General features: G+C 40.4%; 1 protein-coding gene and 1 long non-coding RNA gene across 9 annotated transcripts in view; one reads left to right on the top strand and one right to left on the bottom strand.

The window, feature by feature from the left end:
• ATXN7L1 (ataxin 7 like 1) overlaps nt 1–5,959 on the bottom strand; it is a 112,596-nt gene extending 106,637 nt beyond the window's left edge. For 3 of the 8 annotated variants that reach the window (XM_061640397.1, XM_061640406.1, XM_061640398.1), the window contains exons 1-2: nt 5,613–5,809; nt 4,887–4,955 (exon numbers count right to left, since the gene is read on the bottom strand). In XM_061640397.1, coding sequence (XP_061496381.1) covers nt 4,887–4,955; nt 5,613–5,727 — 184 coding nt within the window. In that variant the 5' untranslated portion in view covers nt 5,728–5,809. Of the gene's footprint in view, nt 1–4,886; nt 4,956–5,019; nt 5,537–5,612 lie in introns of those variants that run through there. The other 5 variants (XM_061640402.1, XM_061640403.1, XM_061640399.1 and 2 more) reach the window with 3 other exon arrangements.
• LOC133390907 (uncharacterized) lies at nt 5,473–12,225 on the top strand. The gene is made up of 3 exons (XR_009764487.1): nt 5,473–6,171; nt 10,285–10,415; nt 11,643–12,225. It is a non-coding gene; the product is annotated as an uncharacterized LOC133390907 (long non-coding RNA).
• Nucleotides 12,226–15,828: the final 3,603 nt, after the last annotated feature.

Genomic DNA, 15,828 nt, shown 5'->3' with positions numbered 1-15,828 from the left:
AAGCAACTAAATAATAATAATAATTCTGCTATAATATATTTAAGCATACAGTCTGCTCAAAAAAAATCTGAAGTCAAGATATTACTCTGAACACAAAAAAAAACTGTTTTAAAAGTACTGTTATTTTAAACAGTATATACCCTTATGGTGTATGATTCAAATCAGAGCAGCTCTTTACTATATCCCTATTTTATTGAAGTCCGTGAAAACCAGTCTATGTTTGGTCCCTAGACTATACTGAAAGCTATGCCACGTGGGGCAAGTCAGAACTTTGAACCCCAAGACTGACAGGCACTCTCCCTTCAGGTGTGTGATTATCAGCAGCATACAAGCAGAAGCAAGAGCAGGCAGGGCAGGGCCACCACCCTCTCAACAGCAGCGTCACCACCACTAAACAGGATGGGAGCAGAATAGGTTTGCAGCAAAGTCAAGGATGTGCTGGTACACTGGCGCAAGTGCTGGATTGGTTCCACTGGCATGCCCACACAGTCCCAGCCTCATTGCCATCTGCCCTGCCCTGCTAAGCAGCAGAGATGCCACTCATGGGAGGATGGCAGCAGCATGGCACTATGCCACCACTCCAGTTGCTCCTGAGCAGAAGGGACTAGGAAAGACCCTCTGCATTTTCAAAATGGGTTTGTGTTACCACACTATGAAAAATAGCTAACAACATAATTCTGTGCATGTTTACTTAGAAGTAAATCCCACAGTGTTCAAATAAATGTGCATCAGAATGCAGTCTAAGTACATAAACCAGTAATTTCCTGATTCAGATCAGACTAACATTTCTCAGCATCCTACTACTTCCCATACAGGGATATCCATAACAACATCCTATTTTACAGATCACTGAGAGGGGATGTGAAGTGCTCTAAAAGCACTTTATAATTGCTAAATATTGTTATTAGACCAAGATGCCAAAAGGGCAGCATTTACTGCTATTCTGGGATCTTGGGACCTGACCCCAGAAACTGACGTTATGGTGAGCTGCTAGATAAGCTGCAAGACAGCCAAGCAAAGTTGCCCTCCCACGCTGGAAGCGCTTCTAGCTGCGTCTAGACAGTCTTCTGCTACCATTGTGATGCAGAGAGAGACCAGTGCTGTAATGATAGAAGTTGACAGTGTAAACAATGGTTCTCAATTTGAAAGCCTCACTCAAACAGATTATTAATCAAGGTTCTTCTCCAACCAAACAAGAACAGCCAATGCTCATTTCAATAACTGTACCTTAGTACATGCCATTCAACATCTCAATCCCCAGACACGTTACATTAGCAGGTAAATGCTTACAATGGGATGCATCAACAGCTGATACACAAGCGGTATTAGAAAGCATGTAATTATGCTGCTATCTCACACAGAATAAATGGGTAAGATTGACAAAGTTCTGTCACTGTGGCTCCTTCCCATCCTGCAAGTTCTTTGCATTCCCACACAACTTTTCACACATTTCTTGGCTAAACTCTTCAGAGTACTAACCAACAGCTATCAACATTTAAACAAATAACTTTTTTAGAAAGCTACAATCGGTCACAAACACTGAAAACAGACTACAATTTATAGCAGATTATATTGTGGAGGAAGGAAAGCATTCCTGTTAAGGCCTCCAAACTGGGGGTTCCTAATGTATTAAGCTAAAAGTAAACATTGCACATGTTTACATCATAATATTATAACTGAAATTTAATAATTATACCGACCTTTAAAAGCAGAAAGTTTCCACCTCCCTAACAGACAAGATACTAGTTGATGATAAAATGGGAAACACTGATACTTTCCATCAGACTTGGGAAGATGACTTAAAACATCCGAATAGAAGAAACTAAATGGAATAAACTGTAGTCATCTCCCCCCTTAAAAACTAAATCTGCTCGTATACAAGAGGCAGTAATCAAAACTTTATTAATATGGCATTGGATCCCAGTTAGACTCTCTTGCATTACAGGTCAAGTGTCACCATTATATTAGAGGGGTTGCAGTGAACAAGGAACATTAATGCATTTATGGTGGAATTGTGGGGTGGTGTCCAAATTTTGGACACGTGTATTCACTGAAGTATCCCAAATGATGCTTCAGAATGTGGTTAAAGACCCGTCTTTGGCACTGATATCACTGGGAAGCGATTTGAATCCTAAGGTAAACCACAGGGAGCTGATTGCTTTACTGTCTACTGCAGCCCACATGGAAATAGCAAGACATTGGAGGGATTTTACGGGTCCCTCACATTCGGGCTGGTTAGAAAGAGGGGATCACCTTATCAGAACACTTGACTCAGTACAGAAGGGTGGCTTGTGGTCTAACACAAAATGACAAGTTTGAGAAATATGGTCTCCTTTCATCAATTTTGTTAACAAGAAAGAAAGGACCATTCGTCCTCCATGTACGCAAGGGACTACATGAAGAGGTTATGTACATGCATTATGAGAAAAACGTTGATGTCAGCAAGATGCCCACAATATGAATAATGTTCTCCAATGAATCTATATGAGAACTTCACATTTTCAAAGAACCACACTGCATAAATTTGTATTTTATGTTCAGTTGTTTACCTGAGAAAAGTATGTACAGGTTAATACAAACTGCTACATGTTGTCCTTTGTGGAAAATTTAATAAAAATATTTTTTTTAAAAATGGAGGGGCAGGTAACTGCAGAAGCAGTAATATTTTTAGAGGTGCCATTACTACAGAACATGATTCAAGAGCTTTTGCAATGTCAAATAATGTCCCTGGGGCATACCTTTCAGATCACTAGGATTATACCAAGAAACTCTATGGGAATTAAAACATCTTGGGTCAAATCTACAACTAATGTAAAGAACAACTATTCTTAAAGATTTAAGAGCTCTCCATGTCATACAGGAGCTGAAATTGCTGCAAAATCTTGACAATTTGGACCAGGTTGTATTAATCCAGAATACATTAATCCAGTAAATTCTTAGAATGCCCCTCTACTTTCTTAACCCTCAGTTATCAAAATCTTAGATTAATCATAATGTTGAGTATTATCAAGCAGTTCAAGACTACAGCACTGCACACTCTTTCTTAGAAATAGGTTCAGTTAAAATAAGTGGGGATTTAAACAAGGAGGCACATTCAGCACTATTTCTAACTTGGAGAACATTTTCAGTTTACAATATTTATATTATAGTTCATTTTCAGTTAACTGTCTGATATAAGTCATTTGGGGGCTATTTTTCCTTTTTTTAATTTGAATTGCTGATATATCCAGGCAATAGCAATATTATGTTATAAAAATCCTCCCCCAATTATATACTTGTGATACTAAAAATAAGTAGTAATATTGGTCCTAGACTGATATTAAGATTTACTAGAAGCTGCTGTATCTTCTCTAAGAGTCCAATTTTTCTTTCGATATAACTACTTCTGCATCCTAATCCAATAGTGGAATAGCAATGCCCCATTCCATCCCATTAGTTTTTAAAGCCTCTTATCACCACAAAAGGGTGTCACAGAGTTACATCACTGTTCCTGGTTTCAGGGGAAATAAATGGCACATGGAGTGTACACTTATGAAATAAGCCTCAAACTAAGGCGGCAATGCTAACTCCCATTTATCTGGGAGTAAGCCTCACTTAATTCACTTGAATTTACTGCTGAGTAGACATGGTTAGGTTTGCAGCCTTACTTTTCAGTAAATATACTTAGGATTGTGCTGACAAGTGCCATTTTAAGAGCTTTCACCTTATCCTCTTGTCCACTACCATGAAATAACCTTTGTACAGCTCAGCAGAGTAGCAATGGGGAAACCCCTAAGTGGTCCTGCTTCAGCGCTTGCACTTGGATTGGGCACCTGCACCAGCATAACAGAAAGCACCATCCCCCCCCACACACACACACAACGATCCTGGAATCTACATGCCTGACCTTGATGAACTATGGCCTCAGCACATTAGCTGAGCACATATAACAGAATCAAGCAACTAGTTTGTGCTGTCAAGTTTCAATAATATGGTATTTTTCTACAACACACACACTCATGGTCTCAGTAGTACTAAGAGTATGTCAAACACTTCCTCGTGCCATCTTAAACCCACACAGCTTCTTCAATGTACATAATATCTGACAAATGCTTGCTGATAGTCTACAAATCACATTTACAAAACAAATCTGTCAATATTAACCGCCTGCAATCATAAGTTCCTTCTTCTATCAAAAGTATAGCCTTGTTTGCCAACACCAGTCACTTGTAAGCTGCACACACATTCACAAACCTGGTGCCATACTAATAATTCTTTTATTACAATTTATATATGCTTCTAGATAAATGTTCAAGATTCTCGTTTATTTTGAAACATTACACGGGACCTAACTCATTATTACTCACTACACACTGCACCTCCATGCAACAACACCTTTATCACTATTAAAACTAAAGCTAAAAAAATACAGTTTGAGACATTATCTGGTTGTTATGACAGATCTGTTTTCAGCAAAGACTAAAAGAAAACTGTGATTATTGATTCAATTCCTGCGTTTTCAGCTACAGACTAAGTAAAAAAAAAGTTCACTAACCTGGAAGCAGGTGGACAGATGTGTACACTTACTTGCATGTTTTAAACAAAGCATTGTATGAAATTAATAACAGGATAGCAAAAGGCTCAGGCTTATAAACAAAAAGTGTATTTTTGATAGGCATAGGGTTTTTTCATTTAAGATTACTTAGAAAACTTTGCAAGTACATTCCTACATGGAACTACCTCAACACACAGGCCCAATGAGCCTTATTGGTAGTTATACCCAACACAACAATCCACATGGCTGTTAAGCTCCAACCATGTTTGCCAAAAACAAGCTTTATCACCAGAAGCACAAAGGGCAGCAAGCTATGTGCTCAAGACCATGTTGTCAGCCCCCTGCCCCTTACCTTCTTTATTAAGCCTCATCACCTCCCTGCTTTTTCCACCCTCTTTTCCAGTCTCTTCTAGCTCTACACCTGCAGAAGAGAAGCAAAAGTCAGAACAGAGACCAAGGTACCCTCTGTGTGTGTGTGTACATACCTGCATGTGTGTGGCAGCTATACTGCTGAGAGCATTAAAGAGTTAAAAAGTGTTCTGTTAGCCAGCAGCAGCCAAAATAAAATGCAACAATCGCTGCATCTGTCAGGCAAAAGCATCCCCAGACAGCAGCATCCTTCAGGCCTCCCCACTCCAAACCCAACCCTCTTGCAACAGCATCCTAGTCCCATTTATGAAACATCATCTCCCCTCCCACACACACACAAACCAACCCCAAATACAACGGCATCCACCTGCCCCTCCCCCTGACAGTCAGCCTTTCTCTCCCCTCGCGCAGGCGGAGGTGTCCAGAACTGTTGCAAGCAGCAGCAGCAGCAGCAGCAGCCGGACACCGTGCAACCCGCACACATGGAGGAAGGTGGGTGGGTCTCCATGCAACTGGATGGCGGGGGAGGAAGCAAACCCCAATGCAATGGGGGGGGCAGGGAGGTGGAGAGAGAAGCAGCAGGGCATGCAAGCCGCCTCGCTCGCTCATTCCCATCCACCCCCCATTCGGCTGCATCGCATGTGCGTGTTTAGGGAGAGGGAAGCCGCGTCCCCCGTGGCCGGTCCTTGTGTCTGGCGGGTGCCCTTACTGTGCGAGGGGGCGGCGCAATGCGTGTGCGGAAGGGCGGCCTCCCGGACCCAGGCGGCCCAGGGCTGGCCCAGGAACGCCTCGGGACTGGGCACGGGCCGCTCCAGGGCCGCCATGGCGCCGCCGCTCCTCCTCCTCCTGCTCTTCTTCTTCCTCTCCTCCTCCGTCGTCGTCGTCTTCTTCTTGCCGCTCCCCTTCTCGCCGCCGCCGCCGCCGCTCCTCTTGCCTTCTTGCTGCTTTTCCCGTTTCCTTCGGCACCAACGAGCGAGGAGCCAGCGAGCGAGACACGGAATTCGAGAACGCCGCACGTCATCCTCGGGACGTTCCACCGCCCATACGGGGGTAGTGTCAGCCCTTGCTCCCTATCAGATCGGGCTCCCCGGCTCCGGGCGCGCAGGCGCGCTGGGGAGATGCGAAGCCGTGCCCTTAAACGTTCGCTTCCCTTAAGTCGTGAAGGAAAAAGGACCGCGGTGTGAGGGGGGATTCGAATAGAAAGTGAGGGGAGAGGAGGAGAGGGAACCAGGCTTGCGCTGTGGCATGCACCGCCACCAGCCGGCCAGGTAAGAAGAAACGCGAGAGAGCGCCGCTAGAATCCCCCACCACAGGTGGCTCGTGGCTTTGCTTGGAAACAAAGATAATGACAGGCGGACTCGGAGCAAATAATTTGTTACTTGAAATACGGAGGGGGGTCACTCAGGGACGAACGGACGCGGCTCCTTCGTTTGCCTCCGCGTCTGTCCCTAGAATTAATATACATACTCGCGCTAACATAACATATATAGAAAGACTGATATTTCTTGCCTTCTAGCTGGCGGGAAAGCGAGGAGACACCTGTTAAAACAGCGCGCAAGATGTTGGAGGGTTTCTAGCCCGGAGGGAGGAGGAAAGTTTTCTTCAGGCAGCGTCATTCCACATTGCAAATCACTGCTTGTTGGAGCACGGAGATAGATGCGTACAGAAAAAAGCCCCCTCAGAAGAGAGGAGGCTGACAGTCAGGCAGACATGTCCCTCGTTTCAAAATACCACAGCTTCAGGAGAATTAAGGCTTTTACCGCAGGGAGATTACAGTTCCCTTGATTTAGAGACACTTCGGCTTCGGAATGTTCCCCACTGGGACATTTTTCTGAGAATGGAAGTGACAACAAAAGGCAATGGTGGTTGTTATTAGTAGTAGTAATAGTATTACTTCAGCTGTATATTACCATCAAGGCACTTGACACGGAACATAAGCCAAAAAACAGGCCCGTTGCAATGAGGCGTTCCCAGTATAGGTTTGGATAGGGGGAGAGGTTGGCCACTGTGAGAACAGGATGCTGGACTAGATGGGCCACTGGCCTGATCCAGCAGGCTCTCTTATGTTCTTATGAAGCTCTTTCCACACTCCAGGCATTTGTAAGGTTTGTCTCCTGTGTGAGTTCTGTGATGCGAGGCAAGGTTGCTACTCTCACTGAAGCTCTTTCCACACTCCAGGCATTTGTAAGGTTTGTCTCCTGTGTGAGTTTTGTGATGCGAATTAAGGCTGCTACTCTCACCAAAGCTCTTTCCACACTCCAGGCATTTGTAAGGTTTGTCTCCTGTGTGAGTTCTGTGATGCGAGGCAAGGTTGCTACTCTCACTGAAACTCTTTCCACACTCCAAGCATTTGTAAGGTTTGTCTCGAGAGTGTTCTTGCACTCGGGTCCTGCTTGCGGGCTTCCCCCAGGCACCTGGTTGGCCACTGTGAGAACAGGATGCTGGACTAGATGGGCCACTGGCCTGATCCAGCAGGCTCTTCTTATGTTCTTATGTTCTAAAGGGAGGAGTGACAGAGGCAAGCGCTGCAGGATTTTGCAGAACCAGTCAAGAGAAGATGGTACAGTTTTACCAAATATAGCTCTATAGACATTTAAAATGAGTTTGCCTTTCACTTCACAAACATTCCTCATCTAATCCAAATACTGTAGTCTTACTCCTCCCTTAAATTAGTGCCACAAACTCAGCAAGGTTTTCCATTGATGCTACATTGCATTCCCTCCCACTCACCCTCTGTGTGTCCAACGGCACTAGTTTTAGACATTTTTTACCTGAAACGAAGCATGCAGAGGCATGATCTATGTAGGAGCTACTTTTTAAATGAAGCACAGGGATGAAGTTAGAGGCATAAAAATGGTACTCCCAACCTCATATTGCTTCATGGTAAAACTAGTCCTTGGATTATCGCCTCAGGTCAGCTTAGATTCTTGTCCTGATTGGTCGCCGGTTGCCCAAGATGAAGTAATATGTCTAATTAAAAATCTAAAAAGCGGAAAGGCCCCTGGAATAGATACAGTCTTACCAGAAATGCTCAAAACTAACATCCAATGGTGGGCTCCACTGCTCTCATCCCTTTTTACCCAGATAAATTTGACTGGGAAGATACCCTCATCCTGGCTTGAAGCGGTCATCATTCCCTTATTTAAAAAAGGTGATAAGGATGATCCTGTAAACTATAGGCCCATCAGTCTTCTATCTGTAGTGGGCAAAGTATATGCATCTTTCTTAAATGTCAAACTACAATCCTGGATAGAAGAAAAAAAATATTCTGGGTCCCGAGCAAGCAGGTTTTCGACCAAATAGATCCACTATTGATCACTGTTTAATATTACCATTCCTGGCAGAAAAATATATGAGCAACAAAAATAGGGGACTTTTTGTCGCTTTTATGGACCTCAAGACTGCATTCGATTCAGTCCCAAGGAATCTTCTATGGGCCAAACTAAATGCAACCTCTATAGATAAGCATCTTTTATTTCTAATCAGCCAGTTATACCATAGTACTTCTCTGAGGGTGAGATATGGGATAAACGGTGAATTGACCGGACCTATACCAGCACAAGTAGGAGTGCGGCAAGGTTGTGTTTTGGCCCCCTCCTTATTTAATCTTTTTTTAAATGATTTAAGCACAATTTGCTGCAATGAAAATTTTCATTCCCCAAAATTAGCAGGATTAAATTGTCCCCTTTTATTATATGCTGATGACACGGTTCTGATGTCTTTTTCGGAGATTGGCCTTAAACGCCTTCTTAGGGCCTTTATGTGCTATTGTGAAAAAAAAATTCTTGCTATTAATTTCCAAAAGTCTAAAATAATGGTTTTCTCCAAAAGAAAACTGACACACCATTGGAAAGTAAAAGATAAAACTTCTGAGCAAGTAAAAAAAATTAAATACCTAGGTATTTTATTCTGTTCCTCACTTTCATGGTCCCTTCACATACAGACTGTAATTCAATCAGCACAAAACGTCTCCAGAGCTTCTATTAGATTTTATTATACTAAAGGAGGCTGTTACATCGCTGCTGCCATGAAAATCTTTAAAATTAAAATACTTTCACATCTTCTCTATGGAGTACCAATTTGGGTTACAGAATTCAATAAAAAAGTAGAAAGGGTTCTTTCGAGCTTTTTACGGGCCATTTTCGGTATGCCAAACTGTGTTTCCCCAGCTGGTCTTAGACTCGAGGCTGGAATAAACTCGATAGAACACACGGCCTGGCTACATGCCTTTAGATTCTGGATCAAGGCAGCTTATTCCGGTTCTTCTTTAGGGTACCTCCACTTAATATGGAGAGACCCTTTTACAAGCTCGTGGATCAAAATCTATAATAATAAGCTAAAATGTTTAGGCCTGTCCACAGAACTCTTATCATCCTGGGACTCTGAAAAGGCCAATTATATCATCAGCCAGAGAATAAGGGATCTTGATTATCAGTATTTATATTCTAAGGCAACTACATCCTGCTCCCCATTACATTTTGGGCTGAGTTTTTGTTCTTCATCTCAACTGTCATATTTAACAGAACTAACATTTCCCCATTATAGATTTTTGTTTTCTCGTGCGAGGTTTAATTGCTTACCCTCTGCTTATTTAACAGGCCGATACCTAGGAATCCCTATAGAACATTGTTACTGTGTCTGTAATTCAAATTCCCCTGAATCTTTATATCATGTTCTTCTACAATGTGAGCTATATAATGAACCTAGAACTAAATTCATCTTGCCGCTTATTTCAAGGCATCAGGGAAGTTCCCCAGAAGGGGTAGTACGGTTTCTTCTGTCAGATAAAAACAAAAATATTACTAAGTTAGTTGCTAAATTTCTTTATATTGCCCAAGCCTTACGGAAAAAACAGCTCTAATATTGATCAAATGTCCTTAACATCAAAACTGTGCTTTATCTTACATTTATATTGTCATTTTTAAAAATTATTCATGAAAATTGTTTTTATAAAAAGTATATTCCTGTATAAATGTTGTTCTTGTATATCTATCAAGGATTTGTATTTTCATGTCTTGTTCGGGTCTATGACCGTAATAAAATAAAAGAAAGAAAGAAAAAAGAAAACTAGTCCAGGGGTTTGATGCCCCAGAATAGATGTGCTGGTTTTATTTTTTTGCATTTACAGATTGCCCCAACCCTGCTACAGGTCATCTATGGTTGTCATTTACTGATGTTATGAAGACACTACCCAGTGTTTCCCCATTTATTATGTAGATGAGAGGCTATCCATGGGATGTCACCAGATCTGTATATTGATAATAAATAAATCTTTCTTGTAGATAGCCTGGTTTTAATTGGAGTGTGTTTTTATTTTATCTTATTTTATAGTAATCTGCATTTGATATTAAAGCGTTGTGAATCCCACCCTTACTTTTCAGGATAGACTGAGGTAACAAATTCTTTCAAGTGAAGAAGAAACTAAATCTGTAGTCATGCAGAACTTGTACTTTACACCTGGCAACAGAGTATTGTTTTTAAACTGTAACTTCCTTAGAGTTAAACTTTCAAGGTAAGATGGGATATAAATGTTTTTAAAAATTAATAAATACTGTATGTTGATTCATGGGAAGTTATAAATTATAGTCCCAATACACATAAAGGTAATTGAGCCTTAGGCTATACTCCTGTGTACATTTACTTGTGAGCAAGTCACACTGGCTTCTTTTTTTGAATAAACATGCATAGGACTGGGCTACATGTCCTGTGGACAACAGCATCTTTATTTAAAAACAGCAGTTTTAAAAAAACCCAAACTACCCAATATAATATAAAAAGGGCAAATCTTTCTACATTAGATTAATTGGCTTCCAAATTCTGCACCACACTGTCCCTCAATTTGTGCAAAATCCAGCACATGGTAAAGTTTTAACTGGCCTATAGGGTCACTACATTACCTGTTTCTCACAAAACAGTGATAAGAGAAAATTAAGAGCCTGCAGATTATTTTTGCCAGTTTACTATAACCAAACATCAGCACAAGTATAGACATAAGGCTGTAGAATATAATGTGTACTCAGTCGTGGCACCAGAAAAAAAATGGGGGGGGCACAGAAGGGTAAAATATATTTCTAGGTGGGCAAAATATACTAGGTGGAAGGATGAGCTCCTTGTTTGGGGAGGCGCTTGCACCGCCCCTTTGGTGCTACCCCTGTGTGTACTGTCTGCAAGAAAAAAAAATGTCTCTGCTTAAAAAATGCCTGGAAACAGAAATCCTGAATTAACCCTGCTTTCAATGCATAGTGGTTCCAAACACATGCAATCATGGCAAAAAAAAAAAAAGCAGTTGTGCACTTTTCACATGACAGCATATATGTTCAGCACACAGATTTTCTAGTACCTGTGTAGAAGAAAAATTACACATGCGATACAGCTGTGAGAACACTACTTGATTTTAATAACTAAAGAAGAACTATAAAGTTTGCTGAGGGCATTGTTTGGTGTAATGTAATTAATGTCTTCAAACACACTACATTTTGACAAAATATAGTAAAATTCAAAACTGTTAGTGAAAAAGCTTGGCAGTCCACTTCAGCACTTTTACTGAGAAGTAGGTCCTCCTACAGAAGTGTGCATAGGATTATATCCTTCACTGTAGTGGTTCCCAAACTTGTTTTCCTATGATCCACTTGAAAATTGCTGAGGGTCTTGGTGAACCATTTAAAGATTTTCTTGCCTGTTAAAGCAATTATAAGGCATTGTGCTAGATGCTAAATGATTTTTAACTGTATTTTTACAGACACACCGCAGACCATCTGAATGAAGCTCGTGGACCACTGGTGGTTTGAGGACTACAGTTTGGGAACCCCTGCTTCAGTGGATAAATGATTATAGTTTAATACTACAGAAAGATTTTTGGAAACATTTAAAAACTATTCTAATTTTTCTACCTTTTGCAGATAGGTTAAAGGTCTATATACTCTCATTTTGCATGGATGGAACTTTCATGACTGAACTTCTTGAATATTATTTCTTCTTCCTCTGCCACCCTCCCTCCACACACATATGCAGATCTCCATAATTAATTACTATGGCAAAATCTTGCCATCCCACTTTTTGAGAAAGCCCTAAATAGTGATGGGGAATCTCACATTGCAATGTTGGTACATGTATAATCATAAGGTTATGCTATCACCCTTGAAAGTCATTGCTGTCATTTCAGGATCTTCATTTGTTTTCATCGGAAGTCTCTAATTCTCCTTTTATTGTTTTCCCTCCTCTTATAGTGATGGAAAAGTAGCTCCCATGCCCAAAGATGCATACATTCTGTGTGTGAGTTCTTGCTTTACTACAGGTTTTTAAGCTGTATAATAGGCAAATAAAAAACGGATTTAGTTTCCCTTCTATTTTTCACACAATAGTTTGTTAAGGCTCTCTTTGTGTGCTTTCTTTTTAGTCCCCCCCCCCACATTTGTTTTTAACTGATTAACTTCCTTGACTTTTCCTTGCATGTTTTGCTCTCTCACTCCAGAAACCCATCCTTTCATGCTCTGTTTTCTCATCTCCTTCTATGTTGGCTTAATTAAGCACCCCACTGCAGCCTTGCTCTTTCTCCTCCTTACTGAGGTTTCTTTATTCATAAACACACTCTCTCCTGTAGCCTGCTTTCTTGGAGCTGCTCTCCTTGTGCCTGAAAATGCCCTGCCTTCGAGTCAGTCCCAACTTATGGTGACCCTATGAATAGGGTTTTCATGGTAAGCAGTATTCAGAGGTGGTTTACCATTGCCTTCCTCTAAGGCTGAGAGGCAGTGACTGGCCCAAGGTCACCCAGTGAGCTTCATGGCTATGTGAGGATTCGAACCCTGGTCTCCCAGGTCATAGTCCAACACTCTAACCACTATGCCACACTGGCTCTCCTCCTTGTGCCTACCCCCTGTTAAATACTTCTCTTTGAATGCTCCCTCTTCCCCTCTCCCCCCTTCTGCTGTCCCCCCCTCGAGCCTCATTTGTTGTGGGTCAAGCATACGCTCCTCACCTTCTTTGAGATTTCTTTCAGAGCTGACAGCAAAAAATCTGTCAAGGTTCTCCACACTATTTGTAGACAGCTAATTGTTTTTTGGAGGGTGGAAAACTTTGCCAAATATTCTCTTGTGCATGGAGGTGGAATTCTCCAACAGTCTGGGTAACAGCAAAAAACCAAATTCTCAGAAAATGTATCACAAAAGTCTCTTCTGAGAAGTGAACATCTGTTTTTTCACACAGGTAGGTAATGGAAACAATGGACTAAGAGAGGAGGACTGGAAGGAACACAGGACAAGCCCATTGGTTCCTTCAACAATATTAAAAGAGTGGTTTGGATCCACAGTTGTGCTCAAAATTTCCTACCTTCTATATGTTGGAATATGTGGTTCAACTCAAACTCATGGGTTGAGGCTGCATGGGGTTAAAAGGGTAGATAGAGAGGAGACCTCCTGATTGCTAGGCTAATACCTATCCTTTGATCTCCTGCTTACTCTCCCTTCCTGCTAAACTGATATGCTTAGGATGTTGACCACATCTTCCGGTCTCCTTCCTTTTTCTTCTTTCTCTTTTTTTTTTTTTACAATAATTTTTATTCAAATTTTCATAAAACATAGAAACAAAATCATAAAACATTCAAAGACAAAAAACAAAACAAAACAAAAATGATTAAACAAAAAAAAATAAAATGTTGACTTCCCATTTGTCACATATCAAATCAGTTATAGGTCTACAATATATAACAATCCTGTCTCTTAAATCATATTATAAAATCACTTTCCTCCAGTAGTTATCTTAATTAATCATCAAATCTCATAAACATTACTTTATTCTTTCCACAAAAAGTCAAAGAGAGGTTTCAATTCTTTAAGAAATATATCTATCAATTTTTCTCCAAATAAACATGTCAATTAATCCATCTCGTTAATAATTATAATAATCTTATTGTCATAACCATAGTCCAAATAAACATTTCGATTAATCCATCTCATCAGAATCTGTTAGGTCCAATAATTTCAATAGCCATTATTCCATTATCCCTATTAGTTCCATCTTCCATCTTCAATAGTCCTGTTAAGTCCAGTAATTTCAGTGTCCAATCTTCCATTATCAGTATTCCATAATAATCTTGCTGTTGTAGCCATAGTCATATAATAAGAGTCTGATGGGAATTTCCTCTATCCCAAATATTTTCTTGCCATCCATTCTGAATAAGTTGCTGAAATACTGTTGTAAAGTCATATCTGTGTTCTTCTTTTTTACAAAATGCACTGGCTCATCTCTTAAGAGTTTTTCCATTGTCACATGGCTGCAGTTAATTCCATAGATTTTCTCTATATCAAGCTCCATCACATCATTCCAGTCCAGAAGATTATCCAAGCCATTGATAACTTTATCTCTAATATCTTCATTAATTTCTTCAAAGATAACGTTAAATTCCAAACAGTAGATTTTATTTCTAAAATCCATAAACTCCAGATCTTTTTCCAATTCCACATTTGTTCCAATCTCCAGGGCTTGTATCTTCCCTTTATTTTTTCTTTTCTCATCTCTGATCTCATTCTCCTCTCTCACAGGATCCCCTATTTCTTTAAGCTCCTGCGTCATTTTGCTCAGTTCAATTTTCAGCTCCTTACTACCCTGTCGCAGGGTTTGTTTCGTTATCTCAATCTCATCCATTATTTTCTGAAACATAGTTACTTCCAGATTCTCAGCCACTTTCTTGATTTCCATTTTTAAAACCACGAAAACAAAGCAAAACAAAAATAAAGAAGAACCACTTCTTATTTCAGCAACAATTGGGTTAATATTCCAGGCTTGATGACATCACAGTATAAACAGAGCAACCTGCCTTATCTCTCTATGTTCAAGAATGCAAAACAAATTTAGTTCCCAGCATCAAAACAGTTAGTGGCGTCGTGAAGAAGCAGATTCGTCAAAATAAAATAGACCAAAAAGAGAATAGTCCCAGACAATATAATATTCCTCGGAATAGAAATCAGGAATAGAAATCCCTCTTCTGTTTATTATCTTTAGAATGCACTTCCAGGACAGCTTTTTGCGACAGAAACAGAGATAAGCTGTTAATTTCGTGAATAACAGAGAAGAGTTATAGCTCACCCAGAAGTTGTCCAAAGCCGATCAATCTGACAAATCTCCTTTTGCTGCAACAATTTAAACCAAGTAAAAAAAATAATAGAAAGAAGGGTGCTTGCCTGTTAGTCCGTTCTCTCTTTAAAGAAAAGATAAACGTATCGCTTATACAGATAGAGCTTGTTCGGAAGTCCGTCCGGCATTGTTGGCTGGACCTTATCTCATAAATTAATGAAATCCAGTCCTCCCAACAAAAACAGGCTTTTGAGGTTGATCTCTACGTTTCTCCCTGCCCGGGAGAAATTTCATCAGTCAAAAAAAAAAAAAATGTTCTGACTGATTTATATCTGAATAAGCTTCTTTTGAGGCGGGAGCCCGTCCCAAAAGCAGGCACAAGCGAAGTCACCCTTCCCGGAAGTCCCTTTTTCTTCTTTCTCTTGAGAGGGAGAGCAGACATCTTCTCTTTGTCTCTCCCTCTCCTCCAAGCACGAGGGCAAACATTAGGCTTAGTGTTTGCATCCCCAACTTAGCTAGTTAGCTAGATGTAGAACTCTTTCCTATCAAGTATGTACTTCCAGAATAAGGTGGTTATTTCTTATTTTAAAGCTTAAAGTCTGTGTCTAACTCATTCCAGGGAAGATATAATCTTTAGCAAAGATTCAAACACACAAAGTTCACTCAGATGCTCAAATACCTAATAATAATAATAATAAATTTTATTTCTGAGTCGCCTATCTGGCCGAATCAACGGCCATTCTAGGCGACGTACAATTTCATCAATAAATACAATAAAACCACAAGAATCATAATAATAATTAATAATATCAGTATTAAATTTCGCTACTCTGCAATACTATATGAGTAGAGAGGTT

This window comes from Rhineura floridana, chromosome 8, assembly GCF_030035675.1.
Source record: "Rhineura floridana isolate rRhiFlo1 chromosome 8, rRhiFlo1.hap2, whole genome shotgun sequence".
In the NCBI taxonomy this organism is placed as follows: Eukaryota; Metazoa; Chordata; class Lepidosauria; order Squamata; family Rhineuridae; genus Rhineura; species Rhineura floridana.
Note: the sequence above shows the minus strand (reverse complement) of the source record. Positions and strands in the feature narration are given on the sequence as shown.